The following is a 27,920-nucleotide window of genomic DNA, read 5'->3' as shown; positions in this document are numbered from 1 at the left end:
ATTATATGCAACCATCCCATGCAAACATACCCAAACCCCATCTTTATGATATGCTAGTATTAAGAGTGGAAATAAAAATTCAACGTGGTCAAACTATTCAAAATGTAAGAGATTGTACTAGCATATTAAATAATTTTCATGTTAGTCACACATGTTTACATGGAATGTTGCTGGTGTTAGAAGAAGCAGGTTGGAGACTTTCTAACCATATTGTACACATGCATTTGGCTTTCAAAAATAACTGGAATTAAAAATAATTGCCTAATAATTGCAACATGTTTTGTAGCTGCTGAGCTAGTATTGCCAGGGAAGTTTAATTTTCTTGTTTTTATTGGTTTCGTGCAAATTAAATTCTCAGCATTAACTATATTAGATTAACATTGGTGCGTGTGTTTTTTGTAAGGAAAAAAAAAGAGGAAACAGTGCTGGCATGATTATGGCTGTTCTCAAAGGTAAAACACATGCAAAACAAATTGGCCAAGGTAAGGACTGCAGATTAGCAGAGGAAAGTATGCTTCTCATGATAATCAAGTGTATTTGTTTAATAACAATACTTGCCACTATTACAATAATGACCTAAAGTTTTGAAGTGCTCATTTCCTCCCTGTACTGTTTGCCACTTTAGAAGGTGTGGATATGGTTGAGAACAGAGAAGATAAGAATGATCACAGAGATTAAACTAGACATTCTCAGATGGGGAACACGGCTCTGGTGAGTGGGACCAGTCGATGAGCATGATACAATGGGAAGATGATGCAACTCTGTCACGACTGTTGTGGTGGAATGGTATGCAGGGGCTCACCAACTCACTTAACAGGACAATTTACAAAGTGTCCAAAGTTCCTTGCACAGGTGAAAGCAACTGTGATCTTTTGGTGAGATACTGAGGTGGTTTGCCATCAGCTTGCCAGAAGACTTGAGAAAGGGTGCTCTGGAGCTTCAACTTTGAGAAGAGGGCTTTGGCCTACTCAGAAAAGAGACTTCTGGAGCATGTCCAGCGAAGCAGTACCTTGGCACAGCTATACAGCCCACTTGTGATTTTCTAACCTCTAAATCCCTGCGTAATCAAACACTACACCAGTCATTAATCTCAGTACTAAACAAGAAGTACCCCACTTCTCTTTCTTCTGAAGCAGTCCTTCCCGCCTAGGGGTCTGAGAAAGGGGAATTTGACACACGGGAAGGGAACTGAAGTGCAGGACTTCTCTCACGTGCTGAAGCACTTACGCTCCTTCAAGAATTTGACGTACTTTTTGCCCCCCTCAGCTTTCTGCAGAGGTGGTCAGAAGGCATCCAGAGGCAGAAGGGACTTGACACTCACCTCCCCACACACCCTTCCCACACACACCGGCCCTGGACCAACAGAAGGGCTCCTTGAAGCGTCCCCCACCGACAACACCCCCGTGGCAGCCCCCCGCTCCAACCCTACCTCAGACACCCGCTCGCCAGGGCGGGAACCCCGCGCAACGGCCACGTGAACCTCCCTCCGCGAGCGCGGGTCTCCAGCGCCCCACGGGGAAGGGGAGGGGCTGGGGGGGAGCTTTGCCCCCTCCCTTTCCCCGCGGGGGGCCGCAGCCCCGCCATCACGTGGCCGCGGAGTGATGTCACACGCCCCCCCCCCCCACCTCTCGCCCTATCCGCGCGGAGCGGCCGAGTGTCCCGCGGCGCGCGGCGGCGCCGCTCCGCCCTTCAGCAGCGGCGCGGATCGGTGCGAGGCTCCCGGCGGCGGAGACGATCGTAGCGGGACGCGGCTCTTCCATGAGGTGAGCGCGGCTCGGCGTGAGGCGGCGGGGGGAGGTTGCGTGCACGCAGGCACGGCGGCGGGCGTTGTGAATAGGGGCTTTGTGTGCGGCGCCCACCTGCCCCCGCCGCCGACCGCGGGGGGCTGCTGCCGCCGTTGCCGGCCGGCGTTTTCCCGACGGAGGCTGAAGGGGGGAAGCCCTCTGCGCGGCGCAACAGGAGGAAACTTCTCCCTTCTGTCCCCCGGCGCTGCCGGAGAGCCCAGTTTCTCCTCTGCGGGGGAGTGGGGAGCACTGGGGGCGGCGCAGCCCGTGAGTCGCTGCCGCTTGACTGTTTATTTTTATTTACTTTATTGATAGTTTTGTCATTTTTTTTTCCTCTTCCCTCGGTGCGTGGCGGGGGGTGACAGCTGCCTGCGGGGGTGAGCGGTAGCACCTCGGTGCGGTCAGGCCGGCGCCGGTTCAGCCCCCCCCCCCTCCCCCCGCACCCCTACCCGCCCGGCGGGGGGTGTGTGTGTGGGGGGGGGTGTGGGGGTGTGGGGGGGTGTGTGTGGGGGGGGGGGGTGTGTGTGTGGGGGGGTGTTTCCGCGGGTCCCTCAGCCCCGAGCGGAGCTGCGGCGGCCGCCCTCGCCGCCTCAGGGACGGGGTCGCGCGATCCCTGGCGGCGCGGGTCCGGCTGAGCCCTGCGGGGCGGTAGTGCCGCCTCCGCACCCCCTCTCCCGGGGAGCCTTCACAGGCGTTAAAACCACCCCCGGGGGGAAGGGGACCCTCAGTTTGCCGCTCTGCGGTAAAAAAAAGTGGCCCCGGGGCCGGCGTTGTCTCGGTACTCGTGTGGGGCGGTTTCTCTCCGAGGTTTTAGTGGGAGCTCGGGGAAGGGAGGGCTGGGTGCCGGGCCCCCCGAGGGGCGGCGGTTGTGCCGGGCTCCGCCGGGTGCCCCCGCACCGCTGCCAGCCGCCTCTCCTGCCCCGCGGCACGCGTGGGGGATACGCCTTCCTCTGGCAACGGGGGCTTAAAAAATCAAGATTTTCTGTAGCTGCTAAGTAGAAAAAGAAACGGGGGGGAAAAAAAAGCCTGCTTTAGGAGTCGCATCAAGTTTAACCAGGAACCTGTGCTTCTAACTTCTAACAGGGCACGCGAAAGAGTTGCTTTCTCTTGCACAGCCTTTGGCAGTACGAGCCTTCTGCAGTCTGCCTTTGCTACTTGTGACATTCTTAAGTTTCTCCCTGTGAAAAGATGAGTTAAATCCTGCTTTATCAGCATTGCAGGATCTTAACAAATTCTCCCATTTGTTCCTGTACTGAGTGTGAGCATGCTTATTGCAGAACTGATATAAAACGTTTGCTGTCTAATGGATTGAGTGCTGCTCTAGTAGAAGCTGTAGTCTCTTTTTTTTAATTATCCCAGCGGGTTGCAGATTTGTGTGTGTTATTAAAAAAGAAAAATCAAATGCCAAAAACTACACATACAGCATCTTAGAAAGGCCTTCTGATGTCCTAGATTAACTAGGAGTAAATGAATTTAGTAAGTATCTGTCAGTGACCTGCTTGGCTCTTGTCTGGGCATACTCATGGAAAGCTGTCAATGAGATTCTATTTACTAATAGAAGAATTGCATAACAGCCATATGAACCAGAGTGAAAGAGCATTTGAGTAGAACAAGGCTTGATATGAGCTCAGCATTCTCTTGAGTTGAAGCCAAGCTCAGTGCCAATAAGTCACTATGCAGTAGCAGGCCTCCATCCTTCCAGTCTCCAAAAATATTGGCCCTGTGCTATTCCCTTCCCTCTTCCAAGAGTGCATCTGCTAGAAAAGCAATAAAATGCTACCTCCTCCCCTCTCCTTCCCTGATCCAAGAGATGGGTAACTTCAAGTGGAGGACACTAGGTGGGAGGCTGCTGGTCTCATGAAGCAATGTAAGCATTTCACAAGACAGTTCACTCACTTGCCTCATCTCTTTAGAGTGGGTTTGGTTTCTTTTGTATGTTTCCACTATGTTACTTTCTTCTCCCGCTTTTCTCATAAGGAGTTTGTGCCTCTGTTGAGGGAGAAGCAGTGCGTGGAGAAATATGAAAGCTAAGTTCTTGCGTGAGATGTTGGCAACTTCTAAATCCTACTGCAACAATACCTTAATCACATTCCTTTTAAGAGTTGATTGTGGGCTAGTTCTTTTTGCACAAGGATAATGCTTGAAATAACTACAGAGAAAAAACAAGCAAAACTAGAACAAATCAATTCAAAGCTTAGTGCCTTGCTTAGCGGCAGAGGCAGTAGACTACTGAAAATCTGAAGGTGGGAGTATAGCAATCTGTAACATCTTTGGGAGCTGGCTCTCCTGCATGTTCGAGAAGCCTGTTCTCTTGCTTGCGTTCCTTGGAGTTGCTGTCTAGATGCCTGTGAATGCACTCAGGTGATAGCTCTACATTTGAGGTGGCTTGGGACTTGTTTTCAGAGTTGGCAGTCCTTGCTGCTTCTTACATTTTGAGGGTCATCTAATAATGCACTTTTAGAGTATAAAGGAAGTAGTGCAAATAGCTATGATACAGGTAATACCTTAGAGCAGAGCTTATCACTGTTGAACTGCCAGAAACAAATGTGAGTCTGGTGAAATGTGGAAGCAATTGAAGTTCTCCACTGGCACTTAGGACTAGCTACTTGCCAAAGACTGCTGGAGTGCAAGTACACAGCAGGGAAAGGAAGCATCCTTCCCTTGTGTTGAGATCTAGAATGGGATGGCTAGTAATGCCTGGGGGTGATGGTGGTAGTTGAGACCACCTCCGGAGGAAAGAGCCTCCAGACTAATGGTTAGTGCCTTTGCCTGGGAAGTGTTAGATCTTGACTCACGTCCTTCCTCTGCAGGCAGGTCTTGCATTTTAGATGAAGGCTGTAATAGCTTAAGTATAGCTTCTAAAGCTGCCATAATCTCCTCTTGGTTTTGCGCCTGGAAGCCATTGCTGGTATTCAAAATACTGTAAAACAAGATGCCTGTTTTTTTGTTTTTTTTTTTCACCTGAATCTATAGGGGGAATGGGTAAAGTGGAGAGCCAAGTTTGTTCAGGCGTTACAGTAGAAAACGAGTTTGTACTCTGTAACTTCAGTAGCTGAGGATGTTCCACTTCTTTCCTCATAACTGCTGAGAGTCAGGGAGCTACTGTTGGTTATTGCAGGTGTCTGGATTCCCAAAGGCACTGGGATATCCTGAAATGTCTCTGGGGACTTTGATGCTTGAGTGCTTTCTGAGAACCTTGTTCACAAGGACTTGCCTGAGACACCAGCATGATAATTCTAGGAGAGAACTAGAGATTCATAGGTCTCTGAAGGCTGGGAGAAGTATCTTAAAGTCTAGGCTGTCTTCTCTAGTATTTGTATGACACCTAATGCTGCAGCTTGTTGACTGTAAGTTTCAACAACCTGAATATAATAGATAAAAATCACTTGATTATCACTAAGATGTAGGTGTTGATCTTGCTGATATTCTGTTCGTTAGTAGCATTTATAGTCTCCCTGGATAGAAAATATCTGATTTCTGAGTACTTTTTTTTGAGGGGTGGAAACACACCTAACTGTCTTTCCATTTTTGGGTAATGTTTCAAAAGGTACTGCATTTTAAGCAGCTAAAGTATTTTCCCTACCAGGAACTTGAAAGCTGAAGAGGGGACTTGTGTTATCAGCACAGTCTCTGAAGGTATTTCTAGACTACAGGAGTTTTCAGTAGCATACCCTTCCAAGACTTTCAAAAGTATAAGGGCAGAGTTTATGGGAGTGGGGCTAGATTGATGTTCTCGTCTTCATAACTCCTAGAAAGTTAGGTAACCGTTCTACCGTAGGCTATTTCAGAATATTCATCCATAAAGTCATGGATATGTCTCTTCGTAGGTTTAATGTTGCATCTGTACAGATTGTCGTGTTTGCCCATTCTGAAGAGCATCTAGTTGAACGGTTGATACAGAATATTAGGAAGGGAGTAAGTATAAACAAGTACTAGCTGTTGTTATCCATGTGGGTTTCTCATTTAAGAACTGACATTTCACAAGTGGGACTCTGCATCATTTTTCTCTATTTCTAGTTGTAGCTGGATGCTTCAATTTCAATTTAGCCCCATTGGACTAAGCGTTGAACATGGAAAAGTCTTCAGGACTGCAACATACCTTATTTATGATCAAACCAGAGAACATGGCCTCAAAATTGAGGGGCACGCAAAGGGGGGTCTTTTTGTTTTAGAGACAGGGAAATTGAAAGCAGAGAAAGACAGCAATATGTCCCAGTTGATGCAGCAAGTCTTATCTCTTTCACTGTGCTCTTCAGTGAACTGAATGTGTGTTGACAGACACTTCCAGACAAAAGAACTGGAGTAAGAACAGGGTGAAGTTTTGTGTAATGAATAACTGACAAATTTACCTGGACTTTGCTTGAGCTAGGATTTTGTCTGGAGTGGTGTCTAATACGCCAAGTAAACAAATCAGGGCAATGTCACATTTTGATTTTTCTCTAATCTTCTCCTGTATTTCACTGTGTCTAAGGCCTTATTGATGCAAGCTTTCTCCTAGATCTCTAGAACCCATCCCTGGAAGTGTTCAAGACCAGGCTGGATGGGGCTTTGGGCAACCTGGTCTAGTGGAGGGTGTCCCTGCCCGTGGCAGGGGAGCTGGAACTAGTTGATCTTTAAGGTCCCTTCCAACCGAGGCCATTCTATGATTGTATGATTTTGAAAACAGTTAAGCAAACTGCACATATCCTCCCTATTGACAGTCTTGCCTGGGTTTGTAGTAGTTGTATAACGTCCACAGAGGCTGGTACTGCTTTAGCTGAATCCATTAAAAATGAAGTTTAACATTTGCAAATTCTGAATATCAAAAAGAAGTGTAAGAGTAAAGAGTTGATGCAAAGTATTCTGGAGGGAGGAGTGATAGCTGTAGATTCATTAGTGATGCAATATCTGTGGAGCTCTAACTTTTGGGCTCAAATGCTTAAATTTGTACAGTTCAGCACATCCTTGCCAGTGATTTGTGAACAGATAGAGGGATTGTACTAAGTTACCCAAGGCCCTTGCTATCTCTGATGTCTGATTCTGTTTAGAGTGGGATTAACTGTATATAAATCACTCCCACTCTTGTGTAGTGCTTGGGCTTCTCAGTGCATTTTTCAGTGTGTTTTTGTTAGTAAGTAATAGATTAACCAAGCCAAGAATTATTTGTCTTTATAGGTGACATTAAGTTTTAAAAAAAAAATAAATTCTGTTCCATTTGACTTTTCCTATGATAGGAGGATGGGTTACTCAAGATGGAAAAACTGAGCTGTGCTGATGAAGAGGGGGGGAAATGTTCCCATTGCTTTTGGTGACATCATACATGCTTCTTTGCTTTGGCCTGAGAAATAGAAGAATATGCTCAGCTGGATGGAAACGAGAAGGTAGTCACAGATGAAGTGTTGGATTTTTTTTGGACAGCGTGGGTTTGCTGCATTTGTGTACAAAGAACCAAAGAGGCTGGGCAATGGCTAATGCCTCCAGGTGGTCCTGTGGCTTTGGCGGTGCTAAGGAGAGACTTGGGTTTGGACATGTTCTTGATATTGGATAGTAGGTCAGGGGGAGCTCAGGCATTTGAAGCATTTGAAAAGTTGGGTACTGAAGGTGGGCAGCAGAAGAGATGCTAGTAGTGTGGATGCCTCTGGCTGCTCTGCAGTGCTGGCTGCTGCAACAGCTTGCTGTTCTGGGTCAGAGCAGATATTGTGATGTAGAAAGTGATCATCCAGAGAATGGATGATGGTGGTGTGCTTTGGAAGACGATACTTCTGGGACCGCTTATTTTCTCCTATGAGCATAGGCATATTTACACAAAGGCGATGTAAGTTTATGGTGGCAATGGTATCCTTCCAGACCGCCTCCCCCCCCGCCCCCCCTTTTTTTTTCCTATGTTGCCAGATCTTGCATGGAGTCTCTAGGTCTTTTCTGTAACCTCACAAAGTTAAAAAAAAAAAAAAAAATTGAAGTATTTTTGGGAGGGGAAAGGGAAATTAGTTGACGATATGAAATGTGCTTTGCTGCAGAAGAGCAGTGTCTGAGATGGAAGCTTCTCAAGGTATTCTGAAAGAGGTGCAAGACTTCTGACACCTAAATCGATTGAATTCAGCACTTGTCAGTAAAGGGTAACTGTCATTGGCATGAACAGTGTGCATTGTGTATGGTTTTACTGTAAATGTAGTTTTACTTAGTAAAACTAAGACTGTTTTACTATTGCATCACTGGATCTTTGGCTGTTCAAGGAGTTAATTGTAACATTGTTTGAAAGGCCTTGCTCTGATTTTAATGCAATTTAATAAAAGGAAAAAATATGTCAGTATAGTTATTTACTGTGGTTTGCATAGATCTCACTGTAAATCAGTGGGGAAGATTATCCTAATCTGTTTCCTATGTTTAAACCTAAAGATTGTATTGTGTATTAAAACGGTTTCAGTGAAATTATCAACCCCAAAGATTACCACCACTTCAATGTCTCGTTTTAACTAGATAGGTTTACCACCAACCTAAAGATGTTTTCTGTGACTTGTATTCCTGAAAGCTATTTCTTAACATTAAGCTGAAGGAAGATGAGATAAAAGACTAGATATTTAATTTGGGAATTAATGGTTAAAAGCACGTGATCAGCATCAGCTGTTGAGAATCCTGGAGTTAAGCGCTTCTCTACTACTAACTTGATGCAGCTACAAAATGACAACGCTCAGTATTTATTATCACATTTGTTCTGAAAGCAGAGAAATGCCACTATTTGTAGAGCTTGCTTCTTGTTAATACCTGTGATTCATTGTAAAAATACTGCTTTGAAGTGTCTTGATGCTCCCTAGTGAATTTCTAGTAGTCATTTTCTATCTTGTAAAACAGGAGTGTATTAATGGTGCTTCCTTTATCCCCCCTCTGGCAAATGAACAGTTGCCATAAAGCTCTGCTGAATCAGGATGCTGACCTCTTTTTTTGCATCAATTCCAATAATTACACCCTTTGAGAGGTGACTTCCTCCTTTAAACAGTGCCAAGAAAAGGCAGCCTTCACTGATTCATGGGTTTTTATCTCTACAGCTGAAGGATTATGGGCACTATGATGCACAAGCTGTAATCTTAATGTTTGTGTTTATCTCTTATGGAAAAAATACAGATCTGACACACACTAAACTTGGGAATGCTGTTTTTGTGTGCTTGTGCATGCTCTTTTAATTATGCTGAGGACTTGAGTTTCACATTCAATGTATAAAATGCACTTACGCAAGAGGTGAAATATCCTGTGGGAAAAATAAGTTGGCTTCTAATAGAAATGCACCTCACCTCCCTTCTTCCTTCCTCAAAAGGGGGAGAAGTAGAATATTAGAAGTGCTTGCAAAGCTTGTTAATTAGACTCTATTATGGCTTCCTCATAGGAGAGACTCCAGCTTTGCAGCTGTTCTGTGCATATACCTACAACGAGTGTCATCTCCCCCATAGCCCTGTAGTGGAGTACTTATCTTCCATGGGAGCTATAACAAATCTTTCATTCATGGGAGCCAAAAATGCTGAAGGGGTGGGAAGGAGAAAGACAGCCTATAGCAGACAATTCTTTGGCAATCTGTATGTGAGGAAAGATTTCTTGTTTTCAATTCCGTATGCACAGGATTTCTTTATATTTAACTGGTCTGATTAAACTGTTTACTTTTTTTTAGTCAAATATGTTTAAGTTTTAAAACAAAAAGTCATGTTAAATTTTGGATTTTGTGGGATATTGTATGATGTTTCTCAGCTTTTAAAGTTCCTTTAAATTGTGGTTTTATTTTTCCCAAAAGTTTTAAAAACAGTTTGGGGGTTTGTCCTCTTTTTTTTTCTCCCCCCCCCCCCCCTTTCTGGCATGGTATGTAAAGTACGCCAGATAAGTGTAATGGCATTTGTTGTGTCTGTACCCTGGCATTTCTGGTCTTTGCAATGCTCATCATCCTTGTTGTTGCTAGAGAATGATTTAGGAGATTATTGGGCTCTTGCTGAGGTTTCGGCTCCTTTCCAGTGCAGGTTATGACAGCTGTTGTGCAATTTAAACACTTTCTCCAAACTTTGAGTAGGTGTAGTAGGAATAAAGTGGTATGCTTCTGTCAGAGCAACCTAAAATAATTCCTTCTTTGGGATTGTTCAAAACTTGCCCCTTTTTTTTTTTTTAATTTTTTTTGGTTACTATTTTACAAATACTCCATTCAGCCCACGAAAAAGCTAAGAAATTGTCACTTAAGCCAGGGAGTGAAAAACTTCTGCAATTTTTTTTTCTTTTCCTTTTGTGTGCTGAAGAATTAAACAAAATACCACAAGCCCATTCTCCTTGAGATGAAAAGCAAGAACTTCGAAAGAAACCCCTTGTTCGTATACCTGAAAGCAGTCAGGAATCTGATATGACTTCAGAATTACTGTTTAATTAGACTTAGAGTAATTTAATTAGATTTAATGATATTTTAACAGCCTACAAAATTACCCCATACAGATTACATACTGAAGGTGTGTGTTCTGTGGGAAATGTATTAGTGCGTATGTAGTGTATGGGATTTTTTGTTTGGGGTTTTTTTTGAAGAAATGTACTTGTGTTTGTCTTAAATGGCTGGCAGATAAATATGGGGTTGAACTGATGTGTTTACTTAGCACTAATTGCTATTCCTGAATGGTACTTTTGTGGAAGCATTCATATATATTCTACCACGGGTATACTGTGTACTTGCATTTTAAAACTCATAGTAGAGTGATCATGTAGAACATAGCAACTTGTTTCATAATAATGAGACTTTCTTTTATGAAACAATTGAATCTCACTTATCAAACTGTAATCTACTGTTTCTGAAGAGTGATGTGAAACATTAGTGACCCTGCATGACCTATTTGAATTTATGCTCTGGTCCTCATTTCAGTTATTTATTTATCTGGCTAGACTCATAATATTTTTTCTCCTTTTTTTTTTTTCTAGGGTGGTGGGAGGAAGTTTATACAGCTGAACATCCTTTACTTTAAACTGTTCCTTCAGAAAGAATTTGTATAGCAGCTAAAACTTGTAGATAAGAGTGACTGACTATTCCAGTGAGCATGCTGTAAAACTAGAAATTTGAACATTTTTGCATAGATAGCTTTGCCTAGTCCAGGCATGTGTTGCTCTTAAGTTTTTCTGCTGTGCTCTAGGAAAAAGCACATTGCCACGCTAATTTAACATGCTCTTTGCCATCACATTTATGTTGGATTGGTAATATGTGGTATATTGAAGCTTTCTGTAGGAAACTTTGCTCTAGGCACTGGCTCCCTGTTGCCATGTGAGAGCTTGCAGCTTGTCTGTAATGTTACTTTTATATGTTTGTGCAACTGCTGCTGCTCTTCACTTGGAGGAAGGGGGAACATGACTGTGATAGTGCACTGCCAAATTAAGCAGCTATGACTCCAAGAGTACACATAAAAGTTTCTTATGTGGAAGAGTATAAAACAAATCTTTTAGTGATAACCTCTGCTCTTGCTCAGATGGTTCTATCTGCTACGTTGGGTTGAGCTCTCCTAGTATGTGTCATGCATATAACTTTGCATTTGGTTAGTGGTTAGACTTCTACATACAATAATGGTGGTACTTCTGCTACCTAGTAGAGGCCCACAGTTTTAATGAATGACTTTGCATATTTATTTCTGCTTTTCCCACTTTACAAATGGCTGCCCTCATGATAATGTTAAAATAGGCAATGGGCAGAGAAAGCTGCTACATATATGAACGTGTTGGTGATCTAATTATGTCGAGAGGTAGCTAGTATAACATGATACACACTTGAGGTTTTGGTACAGATTTGCTCTATTCCTCTGTGGTCAGACTGAGGCTTGCTTTTAAGTTTGGAGAAACAGAAAGTTTCCCTTAACTGGCTGTTAATCTTTTTTTTAGAGCTTGAGGGCTAAATCCTCAGAGTGATATAGGTATGCAAATTTAATTCAGACTTGGCTGCCAGTGAACTGAATGGTATCAAGTTGGAATCTTTTTTTTTTTTCTTTTTTGTTTAGATATTGAAGAAGGATAAAAAGCTCCTCAAAAGTTTGGAAGGTTGAATGTGATCAGCATGAAGAGCTTAAAAGCAAAGTTCAGGAAGAGTGACGTAAGTATTTCTACTCAGTTTGACTGCTGGTTTCCATGCTGGAAACAAGTTCTTCACTCCCACCTTGATAAGGTTGTAGGTTAATGAATTACAGAGAAGAAAACGTTTTTGCAAGCACAAAGGCAACAGCTGAGTACAGTATGGAGTAAGCTATTTCTATTTGGAGTGCAATTCTCTGTTATGCAAACTAATAGGACTTCACTACCTTGCTCCCCATAACTGAATCCTGCTCATATGTGTGGGGTCTGCAGAACGTCTGTTAGATTGTGCTGGGTGCCCAGATTGAAACTTTGTTCCAGCTATAGGATTAAGCCTCCTAAGGACTTTATTACCCAATCATATTTCTGTCTAAGCATAATACTGTTCTTATCAGTGTGGTGTTTGAGCACTTAACGAAATGTCTCCTCACTCTGTGGCAGGGTTTCTTTGTCAGCAAGAATACAGGAACAAGCTGTGCAATTAGGGCAGCTGTGCCTTATCTGTTCTAGTGCAACGGCAGAGGTGGATATGAAGCTTGAGCAGTGAGGATGACAGACATAAATTTGAAGGTCCAACAGGAGACTCTTCAGAACTGTGTTTAGGGAGGCATTAGGCTGCATATCATATATTGCCTTGTGCTAGTAGTAGTATCAGTGGAAACCCCAAGCTTCAACTTGTATAGTAAGCCTACTTCCCATGGAGCAGTGGAATTGCTGCAGTCAGTCCTGTTCTTGTCTCTTTCTTCCTACTGCTACTCATTCCAGCTTTTTGTCATGCACTAATAATAATGCTTATTTGATAGTGCAGTGAGCAGTCAGTGAAATAGGTGAGTTTGTGTTTAATTGACTTTCCAGATTTTGTGTGAAATTTGTAACAAATTTCTGTGATCTGTGAAGAATATAATGTTCCATTTTTCATCCTAAATTTGTGTGCTGCTTTGAAAGAAGTGGTGTATTGTTTGTCATGGCCAGATTTGCACAAGATCCTAGAGCAGCCATATTTGGTGAAGATGCTTTAGATTTGAAAATGGAGTTGAAAAAGAAGTTTTGATGTTCAGGAATAAAATTAGAGACTGCACTCTGGACTAGTACAGGCTGTGCTTTGATGCAAAGATGGTTTCATGGCAAAGTATTAGAGTGGTGTCTTTAGCTGGCTTCACTTCAGTAGCTGTGAAGAAGGTAGAGAAGCTTCTGCGGTGTAATCTGCAGATGTGCTGGTTACTAGTTAGAAAGAGCTACAGGTTAGCATTTGGCCTAGGTGCTGTGTTGGCTTCCTAGCAGCAGCGCTGGTGGATGCTCTATTCCTTCAGTTTAGCAAGAGCTCTTTCTAAAAATACTACCCCTGTAAATGAGCTAAATATGTCAACCAACCTTTGGGAGCAGAGGGAAACACTTACAACTACTTAAGCAGTGTTTGGCTTTTGCTAGTCACCAGACTGAATCAGCCAGCAGCGCAGTGTCTTGTGCCACTTCAAAACGAATAAAAAAAATGTCACAAGTCTCTAGCGTCTCATCTAACTGAATATGCTATTCAGTTTGGAACAGCTAGAATTTTGTGATCAGACCTTGTTGTTCCTGTTGCAACAAGTAGCAGCAATTGCTATTTTGCGTTCACCTACACCAGTAAAACTTCCTACAGGCATCTGCTTGAGTAATGAGAACAGTCCCTTGGCTAATATGTGAACACAGCTGGTATTATGGAAGTTAGGTGTGCCTGTGTGTTAAGATGACTTCATTCACACTTTTATGCTAGTTGACTGGGCTGCTGCTCTAGAGCAAAGGCTAAGTGACATGCGTGATGCAACTAGGTCTTGCTGTAGCTAGTCCACCCACTGCTATAAATTGCACTGGTTGACTTACTCCTTACTTAACGTATCCTTGATATTTCACTTATGCCTCTCCCCAAAACCAAGTGGAGTCTGAAAAGAATTTGTTGTTTTAATACTACTGCTGTCTACTAGCTGGAGACAAAGTTGACCACAAAGGATTTTTCAGATACCTAAAGTTTAGATATGCAGCTCTAAGAGCACAGCAGTCTAAATCAGTGACAGTCTGTTTTCCTCTGTTTTGAAGCCAAACCTTAAGGGCATAATTCAAAACGGCCAACAGGAGCTGTTCTATATTTTGTGCAAGATAAGCAAGGAAAATTATCCTTCTCTTTAGTTTCCAGAAGCTGCCCTTAGCTATAATTTGTGGGGCGGAGGAAAAGGAGGTGGTTTTAATTGGAATTAGTCTTATTTGTATCTCAATTTATAAGATGTGGTAACTGCTTTTGGATTGGAGATAAGGGTAAAGTCAGCAGGGATGTAGGGACTCTTTTTTTCTCATCCTACCTCCCTTGTGTTTCTTTCTGAACTCTTTAATGTCTTATTTTGTAGAACTGAAGGTGTCTTGGGGGAAGGAAAAGTACCTTTCTCTTTAGCCTCACTGTTAGCATAAAAAAAAAAATAGGAAGAGGGGCAGGAGTAGGAATAGGTCTTCAAGGAGTGTGTGAGCAACAGGAATTACACAAACACTTCTCAGCATTAAGGCTGGTAACATAAAACTGTATGCTGGAATGAACACCACGTAGAAAACTTCACTGATGTATTAAGGCTCTCTAGGCTGTTCTGGAGTGGCTGAATTGAAAGTGGGCATAACTGCCGATATACATGCATATGTCTTTGTGTCTCTGCTGCAGGGCTTTGCTTTGGTGCTGTAGCTACACCAGTCTTGAAGCTTGCAAAAGAGATGTCCTCACTCCCTCTTCTTTCATCTCTGCCCTTTTGGTTTTGAGGGTATCTGACCCAGCAGTGAGCCAGTTCAGGGACATAAAGTGATGGAAAATTGCTTTGTCCAGTGAGTTTTAGCTGGTTAACTCCCTGCTCTGCCTCACTGTAGGGTCAGCCCTGAGAGGAATGGTGAAAGTAGGGGGGTCAGCAGGACATCCCTTTCTGCAGCTGTTGCTTGGCTTAGCTGCATTGTCAAATCACACCCTGAGATTATTGGCCTAAAAAGCGCAGGGGTGGGCATGCCAGCAAAGGAGTTGCAGGAACGCACAAGTAAATAAGGCTGCTAATTCTGATATTTAGCAGAATTGATACAGTTCACAGCTGATAGATGGGAGCATGACTCTCTTTAGATGGGAGAGTGACTCCTCACTTCGTGCTTTTGCAGCTCAGCTCCCCTGTACCTTACCTGATGCACTCTCTGTGTGCGCAGGCAGCTTCAATAACTGGAGAATCTTGTTTCCTTGACACACTTAATCACTGTGAAATCCTTCCTGGGGGTGACTGTTGCCATGTGAACATGTGTATTTGGAGTGGAAGAATGAGATTTATCGTACTGTCACAAATGAGTATTGTCAAAGCATGATGTGTAGTTACAGGAGGATGCTTGCACTCTAGAAATCTGTGAACAGGACACCTAGGTGGGACCAAATGCTGAGACTGGAAGCTAAGTAGTGGATGTGCTTCAAGAGTCTGTAGACAAAACAACAGAAATTGCACTTATGTCTTGAAAAAGCAACTAGTCTCTTCTGCCTAAGAAGCTGTATTTTCATTACTTTTTCCTCACCTCTTGCTCCTCATTATCAAACTCAAAAGCTACTATTAATAACGCATAAAAGCTGACAACTTAAAGACGACCATTTTAATTGTTGCAAGAAACTATTACATGTAATACTTGAAAAAGTTGGTGTGGTAATATCAGGAACTATCATATCACTTCAGAGGCTGGATTTGTTTATTCACGCGAGAGAATGAACATCTCTACCCAGTAAGACAGAAATGCTTTGCTGTTTCTGCTTGGAAAAGCAGAGTTTGAAATAATCAAATTGAAACAAAACCAGTGCTACTGATTTCTTATTAGGCCTCTTATTAATATTTGAGATTGCAGTGTTTTCTGTAGTAACTAGCCGGTTTGTGCCCTGACTTCAAAAGCAAACTAGAATCGTAAACAGTCGGATGAGGGCTAAGTGGATTTTCAAATGTGCAGAGATATTAAGCCTGTCTAAACATGTTTTGTCTGCTTCTTAAATATGACAAGATGCTCATCAAAATTTTTAGGCACCTACACACATTTAAATAACTAGCTCTTTGATACTAAGATGTTGTAGGAACATAGATGATCTTTTTAGGTAGGTTTCATAGAATCATAGAATGGTTTGGGTTGGAAGGAACCTTAAAGATCATCTAGTTCCAACCCCCCTGCTGCGGGCAGGGACACCCTCCACTAGACCAGGTTGCCCAAAGCCCCATCCAACCTGATCTTAAACACTTCCAGGGATGGGGCATCCACAACCTCAGTGCCTCACCACTCTAACAGTAAAGAATTTCTTTCCAACATCTAATCTAAACTGACCCTCCTTCAGCTTAAACCCATTGCCCCTTGTCCTGTCACTACACTCCCTCATAAACAGTCCCTCACCAGCTTTCCTGTAGGCCCCTTCAGGTACCGGAAAGCCACAATTAGGTCTCCCCGGAGCCGCCTTTTCTCCAGGACAAACAACCCCAACTCTCTCAGCCTCTCCTCATAGCAGAGGTGCTCCAGCCCTCTGATCAGCTTTGTGGCCCTCCCCTGGACTCGCTCCAACAGCTCCATGTCTCTCCTGTACTGGGGCCCCCAGAGCTGGACGCAGTACTCCAGGTGGGGTCTCACCAGAGCAGAGTAGAGGGGCAGGATCACCTCCCTCGACCTGCTGGTCACGCCTCTTTTGATGCAGCCCAGGACACGGTTGGCTTTCTGGGCTGCAAGCGCACACTGCCTTGAGCTTCTCATCAATCAATACCCCCAAGTCCTTCTCCTCAGAGCTGCTTTCAATCCATTCCTCGCCCAGCCTACAGTTGTGCTTGGGATTGTGCCGACCCACGTGCAGGACCTTGCACTTGGCCTTGTTGAACTTCATGTGGTTCGCACGGGCCCACCTCTCCAGCCTGTCAAAGTCCCTCTGGATGGCATCCCTTCCCTCCAGCGTGTCAACCCCACCACACAGCTTGGTGTCATCAGCAAACTTGCTGAGGGTGCACTCAATCCCACTGTCCATGTCGCTGACAAAGATGTTGAACAGTGCTGGTCCCAGTACTGACCCCTGTTTTTAGCTGTGTTCTTGATTACTCCAGAAGAGGCATATTGTGTAAAGGCTGTGATGGGTTGTATTGGTTTTACTCTCTGACATATCTGTGGGTGAATGAAAAGTTTTAGGACAATTTTCTATGAGTACTGAAGTCATGTCTTGCAATATGATAGTGACCAATTTTCCTCTAATTGCTAGATTGTTGACTGGACAACAGGAAGATTAGAATTGGGATTTGTTTCCAAATACCTTCAATACTGAAAAATTTAAATAGTAGAGTGTCTTTTAAAATGGAAAATTGACTGTGCAGTTCAGCAGAAAAAATAGCTATTGTCAGAAGCAAAGCCAAGACAGGCTGGGGTTTCCCAATGCTAATTGCCAGCCTCTAACTTCTGGTATTTCTGGAAATGCCTATCCATTGTACTATCATGTGGGGGTTGAAAAGTTTGCAGTTCTTATGAAAATTTCTGGGTTTTGGCCTGTGGTGTAGTCTTTGTTCCATAAATCTCAAAATGATGAGGCAGTTAGGTATGTTGTAGTATAAAAATCTCAGTCTTGATCTAGATACTATGCTAATTAAGACTCGGCACTTCTTTTTAATGCCCAGTGTTCTAAGTAGTAGGCTCCCGTTCAACAGTTTTTAAAGTATAAAATCCTATGTGGGGGTCTGGAATGAAAGATTGCTGGGATACATTCCATTGCAATCACTGTGTTCCCATGTGCTCTGGACTGAATATGTGGGAGAACAAAACTTGGGTGGGGCAACATTAAAAATAATAAAGCAGGATCTCCTTTAAACAGCCCTTAAATTCTTTTATCCACTGAAAGCTACAATTAACTTAAAAAGGAGCATGGGAATGTTGAAAATTGGACTATCCACTCTGTCTACGTGTACTACTTTTGTTCAGGGTAATTGTGATAAAACAACCAAATGCATACAGAGTTCACTCTGGCTATAAAGGGAGAAAGCAGTGTTTTCTGATCACTTTATCCAATTAGTTAGAAGATGAATGACTGAAATTTTGTTTTTATTTAGATGTCCTTCTTTTATTGCATGTTGAAATAAATAAGCCTGAAACATATCATCATGATCGTAGCTTTCCCTAACTTTACTGTGTTCTTCAGTAATAATTTTTGATTCTGTTATATAGTGTGTAGGGGAAGATCTCTGGAATGTATAGATTGTCCTCAACCACCTCTTCTTGGGAAAGAAGAATTTAGCCTTCTATCACTCTTGAAATGAGTGCTGTGGCTCCTGCTTCTGCCTCCCTCTGTTAGAGGAGTCAAGGGTCCTACCTTCCACTGCATTTTCTGCTCCAGACCTTTTTGGTTTCATGTCTCCAGTTCTGGACAGCATAAGGATCTGCTCTAATCAGCTTGCTCTCCTAGCCAAAGCTTAAATGCTTTGTGAGGAAAGAAGTTAAACGAGTCCTACAGTATATAGAATTAAGACCTGCTGCCTGGTGCAGTCAGTTCAACATGAACCTCTTGCCATCAAGTAGTGTCTTTTCTTCATTATTGACAACAGGAATGCGCTCAGTGTACTTCTAAAATTACCTTATTCCTGTGAACTGTAATCTTGGTGCACTGGAGCTCTCTGTGAGGGAGTCAATATCACCCTGTAAGTTATGAAGCATCTCTTGTAATTGTGGAATGAAAATGTAATGGAGAAGGCGAGTAAAGACTGATAGATAAGGGAAGGGGAAAAGAGAAGGTCTGAAAGGGAGGGGAAGGGAGAGACAGTTGAAGCTGTAGGGTCAGACTTACTGTTTTGGTAAGTGAGAAGAAGTAACTGGGCTCTTGTGGGATGCTTGCTGATCAGTTATCTCTGGATGGGAAAATACATTTGGCAGAGTGTTTGACGCTAGATAACTTGCAGATATTCTGGAAAAAACCTGCAGCATCTCAAAATGGTTGGGGCAGAAAGGAAATAGAATAGGTTAAATAAGAACTGTGCTGTGGTATTTGGAATTATAGTAGAACCACCTGGGTTGGAGTTGGCTTACTTCAAATAAACACATAGTTATTTCCTAAAATAGGATTATAGTCTGGAGTGTAGCAGAGAACATCTTGGTTGGGTTCCCAGACAATCTTTGTCAGTCTGTAATAAAATGTCATTGTCAGTTAAAAATCCACAATTCCTTTGGTGCTAGTCCCATGTCTGTTAAGTGTGCAGTGTTCATCCACAGACTGGGTGGATCATCAACAGTTGCAGTCCTTACCAGTCAGTCTTATAGTGCAATGCTATTAAACCCTGTGTTCAAAGTCAGAAGAAGCTTTGGGGATGAATGTAAGGTCAAACCCACAGGGCTGACCTCACTTGCAGCTCCTCTGTCCTGTTGGTAGCACATTGCCCTCATCTGTGCTTCGCTTTCCACTCCTGCATTTGTCCCAGAACCATTGCCCTAAGGAAATGACACCAGCTCCTGCACTGCTTTCCTTTTGATTTCCACCTCGACCCATGCCTGTGCCCCAAATTAGGTGAAGAATAATGTCTCCTGTTATTATTGGCCCTGAAGTCATATTCTTACTAACACAGAATGACATGGGGCTAATGACTCTTCTGTAAATATAGATTGGGGAAAGGGAATGGTGTCTCCTTTTCCCAGGTGCTGCCTGCCGAGGCCTGTCAACTTTATCCCAGACTTCTTGCTTGCTTACCCACTTAGAGCTGGAGGAAGGGTTGGAGGCTGCATGAAAGGCAACATTGATTAATCACTGGTTGACCACAAACACTGGTCTGACCTGCCAGCCCGAGCAGTGCCTGGCAAGCTGGACACTTTGCACCTGTGTTCTTATCATGCCAGGATAGCTGGTTTGGCCATCCTCATGTGATCCCTCATTAAAAGAAATATATGCAAAACATTTGCAAAGATGAAAACGAACCCTCCCATTACAAAATTGTTTTAAATGGAGTTAAACTCTGTAGTGTTATAGGCAGCAATATACAAAATTGTAGTAGTTAAGTGCAGAAGAACCACAATGTGAAGCTAACCAGTTTGTTGACAGTTCATTACTAAATACCAAAATTAAGCAGCCTGAACTGGGAGTGGGTAGGAAGAAGAAAGGCAAATTGGCATATACAAACTGGAAAAAGTTAGTATTTTTAAATATATTGGTAACAAGAAAGGAATCTTTGTTGTGTAGAAACATGTCTTTTGTGTCCCTTTAAACAGAGCACAAAAGTTCAAAGGCCTGAGTTTGGAAGAGTTGGAAAAAGTAATTGTGTTTTTCATTTATTTGTTTATCTTTATTAAGATTTAAATGTAAAGCAAAATAAATTAAAATATGATAAATGAGCAGTCTCTGTGTTCTTACTGCGGTACACTATATCCTTTTTCTTCCTTTTTGGCACTACTCGTGCCTTTAAAAAAATAATAATTCTGTCCAGCTGTCAAAGTTGTCAGTTAAAACTCATGTAAAGGAGAAGATTTAGTGAAGGTCCAGTCTTTGTGTTTGAACTCTGTTGTCTGGTCTTTACTAAGAACAAAAATAAATTTGCTGTGAATAGGTGCTGTAGCATTATCTAAAGAATATAACACCCATACATTTTATTTTATTGGAGATTTGAGCCTCTTCATCCTATGCTTATATTTTGGGAGCTGTGAATGATATGAGCAGACAACAAATATTAAGGAGGTAATCAGGCTAAAACAGATGTATTATTTCCCTTATTCCAGCAGTATTTTCTAGTCCTGTTCTTCAATAAGCTGTTCTGATTGTGTGTAGTCCAGGCAAATGCCTAGCATTAGGGACATGTTAAGCCCTTTTCTACTCCCTTGCTTGCCACACCTGCATCTTCTTGAGGTTCATGCCACGCATGTTCTGAAGATCCACGAAGCTTAAGCGTAGAGAATGAGGGTTGTCAGTGGCCATTGCTCCCAGGAAATACCATCTGGTGTTTAGGGAGAGTTGTGACAGTTGAACTTTCAGCACTTTGTTGAAGGAACCTTCTCTTGTCCATAGGTCAAGTTACTGAAGCACTGCATGGGGCAGGCAGGTAGAAGGAATGAGGATGAAGAGGCCTTCCCGTATTGTAGCTGTATAAGAGAATTGCTTTGTTCTTTTCAGCACAGCTCAGAGTAGGTGCTTTCTGTGGCTGAGGACAGGTTTGTTGGGCAAGGTCAGTGGGTGATGTTTGAGCTTGACCACTTTGTGTTAGCTACAGTGATTAAGGGAGTGTTTAAAAACTGCAGATCTGTGTAGAGAGAAAAAACACAAAGGTGGGAATGTATAAAAAGCTGAAAGCTAACAAAGTTTTTTGCTAGTGAGAAAAAGCTATACAATACCACAGTATCTGTCTTACTGTTAAGACAGTTTGCATGTATGCTATACACAGTGGTACAAGTGTTTTATGAACAACTAGTCAAGTTTTGTTAACAGATGATCCTACTCTAATAAACTTTTGAAATATTGCAATCTTTTAAATGCATCAATTTATTGTGAATTGATGTAAGGCTAATAATTCATAGTCATTCATACTTGACTGTAATTTGGTTGTGTAAATAGTCAAAACCTGATGGGGCAAGGCTCTGAGCAACCTGCTATAGTTGACCCTCCTTTGAGCAGGGGAGATGGACTGGACTAACTTCCAAACTTGACCATTCTGTGTAAAGATTAATATCTTAAAACGCATCATATAGGAAGCTTGCAATCACATTGAAAGATACAAAGCACTCTTAAAAAATTAGAGGTATCTTATTCTAGGCTCTTAGCTGCCTGAAAAACCTTGAGGCTTAGCCCCAGGAAAAGCTATGGTATCCTTGCCCTTATGTTAGTACTATAGCTGCCTGGACTTGTATAGTTATTCTGACATGTGAAAAGCTATTTAATGAGCTATTTTGGGTCTAGAAGTAGGAAAAATGTCTAGAAGTAGCTGCAGCCTTAAGCTTTCAAAAACACTGTTGACTTTGCGCTGGCGAAAGCCATCGTGGTTGAATATCTTTTAACTGCAGATGCAGGATTTCTTAATCTCTTAGACTCGCAGCTTGTATTCGCATGTATTCTTACCACAGGTACTCTTCTCTTCCTGTATTTTGCTTGTTACATGAACTTCACGCTTTACCTTGAAGTATTTTGAGCTAGGAACCTCTTTCAGTGCTGCTCTGGTGTAATGCCTAACACTAGTGCTACTTGATAGCATTTGGGTTTTGAAGAGATGACACAATACAACTAGCAAAACACAATCTGAAACTCAAGCTAAATTTACTGCTTTACAGCTGTCTGAGGAGTCTCATTCCTCAGATACGCTGCATGTATGTATCTCAGATGAAATATACAGTTAATTGTCCAGAACACTTGCATTGACTTGATGATGATGATAGAATCAAAGGCGGTTTAATAACTTTGCAAATAATGTGGTTACCAATGCATATGTATGTGTCTGACATACCTATTCTGCTCTGTTCACAGGTGCATACCTCTTTTCTTTCATCTTTGCTTCTTTGCTGCGTGTGGTGGAAACCTCTTGGGAGTCTTGTAAACTTGGGTAACCTGTCTGCTTATCCAGAGACTGAAAAACAGTGTCCTTTGAAGTCAGAAGAAAGACTTCAGTCTGCTTGACTGAGCTTTGAATCAAGAAACAAAACACTGGCTCCATGGAAGCATATGGTGGGGCTTCCACGAGGCACGGATTTCCCCTGAATCTAGCATAGAAATACACGTGGCTATTGAGGATGCTCAAAATGGCGGGTTATGCAACAGTGGCTTCTTTTTAGGGTCTAAAGTGTGTAGGGCTTTTGTTGTGGGGTTTTCCCCCCTTTTTTCCTTTTGGAGGGTGATTGCTTATGATATGACATGATTCTGTTCAATAGGTACAATGGCATCCCCTCAGTAACCGTGTCTTTTTGATGCGTATTTCAGATCTATAATTTACAGACATATAGCAAGTCTAAATGACATGCACCGCTTGAGATGTGGGTGAACTCTAGGATCTTCCAGGGAGTAAGCAACAGTGTGATCTTACGGAGTGTTAGTCAATGCACTGCTTGTGAGCAATTTTATTGCACACCCTAGCTGCAGACAGATTGCTGCATTTTCAAAGTACAGGAAGCTGCATTATGTGCAAGCATCTTATTAATCATTAAGAAAAGCTATGTGCTAGGTCAGTGAGGAGAAGCTAGTGCACTGTCAGGCTCATGTCTTCAGTTGTTTGGCCTTTGTTGCTTCTTGTAAATGTGCACAAAACAGGGAAAGATACTGTGTAGTAATGCAATCCGATTTGAAATTATAAATCTGTATACAACCTTTTTAATGGGAGGTAAAACAATTTGGTTGAATACAGTGATTTGTGAATACAGGTGTAGAAGCTGTTCAATCTATAAATGTGTACTTGATTGGGCAGTTGATTCTTGAAAGCCTTTGTAGTGTCATGGAATCATAAAATGGTTTGGGTTGGAAGGTACCTTTAAAGGTAATCTAGTCCAACCCCTCTGCAATGAGCAAGGTTGTCTTCAGCTAGACTGGCTTGCCCCATCCAACCTGACTTTGAATGTCTCCAGGGATGAGGTATCCACAACTTCTCTGGGTAACCTCTTCCAGTGCCTCACCACCCTCAAGATAAAGAATTTCTTCCTAAAATCTAATCTTAATCTGCCCTCTTTTAGTTTAAAGCCATTAGCTCTTGTCCTATCACTACATGCCCTTGTAAACAGTCCCTCTCCAGCCTTCCTGTAGGCCCTTTAAGTACTGGAAGGCTGCTATGAGGTCTCCTTGGAGCCTTCTCTTCTCCAGGCTGAACAATCCTAACTCTCTCGGCCTGTCCTCATAGGAGAGGTGCTCCAGCCCTCTGATCAGCTTTGTGGCCTCCTCTGGACTCACTCCAACAGCTCCATGTCTCTCCTGTACTGGGGCCCCCAGAGCTGGACGCAGTACTCCAGCTGGGGTCTCAGGAGAGCGGAGTAGAGGGGCAGGATCACCTCCCTCAACCTGCTGGTCATGCTGGTTTTGATGCAACCCAGGATATGGTTGGCTTTCTGGGTTGCGAGCACACGCTTCTGGGGAGCGCGTATTGCTGGCTCATCCACCAGTACCTCCAAGTCCTTCTCTGTGGGGCTGCTCTCAATCCCTTCATCCCCCGGCCTGTATTGAAACTGGTAGATTGCTTCGACCCATGTGCAGGACCTTGCACTTGGCCTTGTTGAACCTCATAAGGTTCATATGGGCCCACTTCTCAAGCTTCTTCAGGTCCCTCTGGATGGCATCCCATCCCTCAGGCGTGTCAACCACATCACTCAGCTTGGTGTTGTCTGCAAACTTGCTGAGGGTGCACTTGATCCCGCTGTCTGTGTCGTTGATGAAGATAATAAACTACTGGTCCCAAGACGGACCCCTGAGGGACATCACTCATCACTGATCTCCATCTGAACATTGAGCCGTTGAGCGCTACTCTCTGGATGTGACCATCCAGCCAATTCCTTATCCACTGAATTGTTCATCCTTCAAATCTATCTCTGTCTAAATTAGAGAGAGGGATGTTGTGGGGGGACATATGTTGACCACGTTATTTCTACATGTTTATTAAGGGAGGAAACTAGATGCTTTAATTCTTCTGACTGTAGCTAAGGGAACCTGAACAGCACATCATGTGCTTATGCCTTATGTGGTTGTTTGAGAAGGACTACAAGTTCCAGCTATCTTGGAATGCGTTAGCTGGATTTACTGGCACAGTAATAGCATTCTTAAGAGTGGGATTTTTGTGGATTTCTTTTTGCCCACCTAATTATGTTCCTGTTCCACTTCTCTTGGTACAAACATCCTGTTACTTTCTGCTTTTGCCAGATTTGTCTCACAAGTGTCTCCTATCATGTGTCGAAGTGTGGTAAGTACAAGAAGTAGCGGCTGTGCATCCTTGCAGTTATGTTGGCATAAGTGTTGCAAACAGGGCTATGCGTGTGAAGTGCTCTATGGCAAGAAGCTGCCCTAGGCTTGGTGTTGGGCAGCAATTTTTTCCCAGTAGTGAATACCACTTCTTAATATGTATGATGTTTGCTTATAAACTTGAAGTTGCTCAGGGTGTTTTGGTTTTGTTATTCTGAGTGTATGTAGGTTCCTTGTTTGCAAGCCAGGTCTCGCTTCAGCTGGATTACTGTGCTGGTTATTTAGCATGTCTTGCTCTGAAGAGGAAGGTTGTGTTATCCATGTGTTTGTGAGGACCATCAGCTCAGATTAATGTCACAGCAAAAAATTCTTGAAAATCTCCTATTGTGATGCACTTCAGCTACATCCGTTTACTCAGATGATGGTAAGATGCATGAAGTCAGATGAAGGCTGGATTTTTTTTGTTTGTGAGTAACATTGCTTTCCTTAGAGGATCATTTGAGGTAGAAAGTAATTTATATGTTGCTTGCTAAACTGTGATATAGTGAATGGGACATGGCAATCAGAGCAGTGTGTGGGGAAAATGGCTGCAGGTAAGTTTCTTCAGGCCTTTTGAAGGGTAACCATCAATTTCGGTTATATTGACTAGGACTTTGGTCCTACAATATAACATTTATATAACAATATAACCTACAACATATGGTGTGTTTTTTCTTATTTTTTAAATGTGGATGCTTTCTCAGTCATTACACATTAGGTGGTAACAATCAAACTTTTTTTTTCTTTTAATTTAGGCTAGCTGGGGGAACATGGGACTATCCCCTTCCAATAGAAGCTTGTTTCCAAGTTCTTCTCATCCACTGACTCATTGCAGAGTTTTGGGCAAATAAGCAACTACGGCTGCTGTTTCAGCCTGTAAAATACATACTATCTACTTTGTGTAACTGTGCAGTGTTGTTGAAGGGAAAGCACTAAGTCAAATCTGAGATTTTCTGATATGAAATGGGACAACATTAGATAAGTGTTCTTCGGGGACCAAGAAGGCAAGTTGAGTAAGTTAACATGTAGCTGAAATGTACTTGGCATTTTTTAGTGTTTTTCTTCTGGTAGCATAAGAATGTAATTGTTCTGCCGTGGTGTATTTTTCCCAATCCCTACAAGGGAGTTTCCATGCCTAGAATATAGATTTATAACCTGATTTTTTTTCTTTTTTTTTTTCCCCCCTCTAATATATCCCAATACTTTTAGATTAAGGTCAAGTCACTTTATAATTTATTCTTCAAATGCTAAGTTCCCTGTTTCCTGCAATGGTGACTTGAGTTGTGTCCGTCTATAAGCTAACAGAAAAAAGCCTGCTATCTAGAAATGATGCATTAATATTACTTAATGACATATTTCTTCCTGCTTTTCTGCAACAGCAATTCTTGCACTCATTCCCCTCTCCTGTCTCCTGGATAATTCTCATGGGTTTAATCACTGAGTTCAAGGCAGCTTTTTCATTTTCTTAAATTTATGTTTCTAACACTAATAGTTTTCTGCTTTTTCATTGGTCTGTAAATTACCTATATAGTAGCTTCAGTTTTATGCATGTAGGATTGTTTTGGCTTTCTGTACATAGAGCAAACACAATTATGAAATTGCATTCTTTGACTAAGAAAACCAAATTAACCATTTTTAAGTAGCTTGTACATGCACTGAAGGTGGCTGTAAACAAACTTAGTACAATCTTATTTAGAGGGAGGAGAACAGTGTAAATCTTGCCATTGGGATTGACTTAAGCTCGTAGTTGAACAGTGTGAGAGCTGCCAAGTTAAGTAAAGTAAAAAAAAATAAAGGAAGACAAGATTAGAAGATTGGAAGAAGGGCTCAACCCCTCATCTTTAAATGCAAGTTTCTGTGATCTTGTGCTGGGGCTTGTTATCCACTTTCACATCTTTAAAGTAAGGGGGAGGTGTGTAAGAATATTTATGTGGGGTAATTGCAGTGGATAGAAAAGTAATTCTGCAGTGCTCGAATACTGTGGAAACCTGGGAGCTGTGTAAATTCTCTTAAGGAGGCACAACCAGCTTCTACCATGCCCAGCTTAACTTCTTTCTCATTAACTTCTCTTCATTAACTTTCTTCTACATAGCTTGAGACTCCTCAGACTGTTCTGACCTTGGTATGTCTGCTGGCTGTTGTTGTAAACTTCTGTCTCTTGAGTTTCCTGCTGTTTAAAATCTGTGGGTAGTTAGCTAAGGTGCTGCTGTTCCACACTGCTGGAGATCTGACCTTCCTTGCAGCGCACTTGAGTTTGTCCCAAGTACGTGTAACAGGACTGCATGAGGTTTGCATGGATGCTTGCATCAGTCAGATTCAGAAGGGTGATTTTTAAACATGGAAGCCATAAATGGCCCTGATGATAGTTTCCTTTAATGGATCTTTTCTGAGAAGAGGCCTATGTTCCTGGTGACAGGGTGGTCAGAACCTTGTAGGGCCAGATCTTTCACATTTTAATAGCTCAGTTCTTTTCAGTAGGATTGCTCCCAGTTTCTATCAATGCCTGATCGCAGTCTGACCTAGAACATGCCTCCTCCTCCACTGTTTCCAGTGCGTGTGTGGGATTTTGGATGAATTGTCAGTTTTCACACACAGCTGAAATGCATCTTCTTTTCAAGTATGTTTGAGTAATCCATAGTGATTAAGCAAAACAAGAAGGGCAGAATGTGATCTTGCTATATACCATGATTGCAAGGGCCTTGTCTTTGAAATAAATCAGTTGTTTGTCAGAAGACTCATGTCTGCATAAGCACACGGCGTTGAGGCAGACAGGAAGTGCCCTAGTCTGTTGACCTTGTCTTCCACGGAAAAATCAAAGCTCTCATTAATTAAAGAAAAAAAAAAAAGACAAACCAACTTGTCTTAGTGGAAGACAAAGGCAATAATATGTATAACCTTTTTTTTTTAAGTTTATGAATGTGCAATATGATACTTAAATTGCTTTTAGAACTTTTTTAAATGCAGCTGAAAAGAGTGAGGTCAGACATATTTTCTTAGGGCTATATTACACTCCACAAGGGTGAACAGGAAATGGTTTAAAGGAATGCCAAGAAGCCCCTATTCCCTAACCAATTCCCTTGTCTTCTTTTAACCAGCTTTATTTCAAACTGCATGCTTCAGCTGCTATGAGCATTTCTGGGTTGAGAATAGGGGAAGGTTTCAGTGTGTTCTTAAGTTACATCATC

At 42.4% G+C, this 27,920-nt stretch overlaps 1 protein-coding gene across 2 annotated transcripts in view; it reads left to right on the top strand.

The window, feature by feature from the left end:
- Positions 1-1,624: 1,624 nt before the first annotated feature.
- RAI14 (retinoic acid induced 14) overlaps positions 1,625-27,920 on the top strand; it is a 92,267-nt gene continuing 65,971 nt past the window's right edge. For both annotated transcript variants that reach the window (XM_075740743.1, XM_075740742.1), the window contains exons 1-2: positions 1,625-1,763; positions 11,756-11,847. In XM_075740743.1, the coding sequence (XP_075596858.1) occupies positions 11,812-11,847 (36 nt within the window). In that variant the 5' untranslated portion in view covers positions 1,625-1,763; positions 11,756-11,811. The remainder of the gene's footprint in view (positions 1,764-11,755; positions 11,848-27,920) is intronic.

This window comes from Balearica regulorum, chromosome Z (genome assembly GCF_011004875.1).
Source record: "Balearica regulorum gibbericeps isolate bBalReg1 chromosome Z, bBalReg1.pri, whole genome shotgun sequence".
In the NCBI taxonomy this organism is placed as follows: Eukaryota; Metazoa; Chordata; class Aves; order Gruiformes; family Gruidae; genus Balearica; species Balearica regulorum.
Note: the sequence above shows the minus strand (reverse complement) of the source record. Positions and strands in the feature narration are given on the sequence as shown.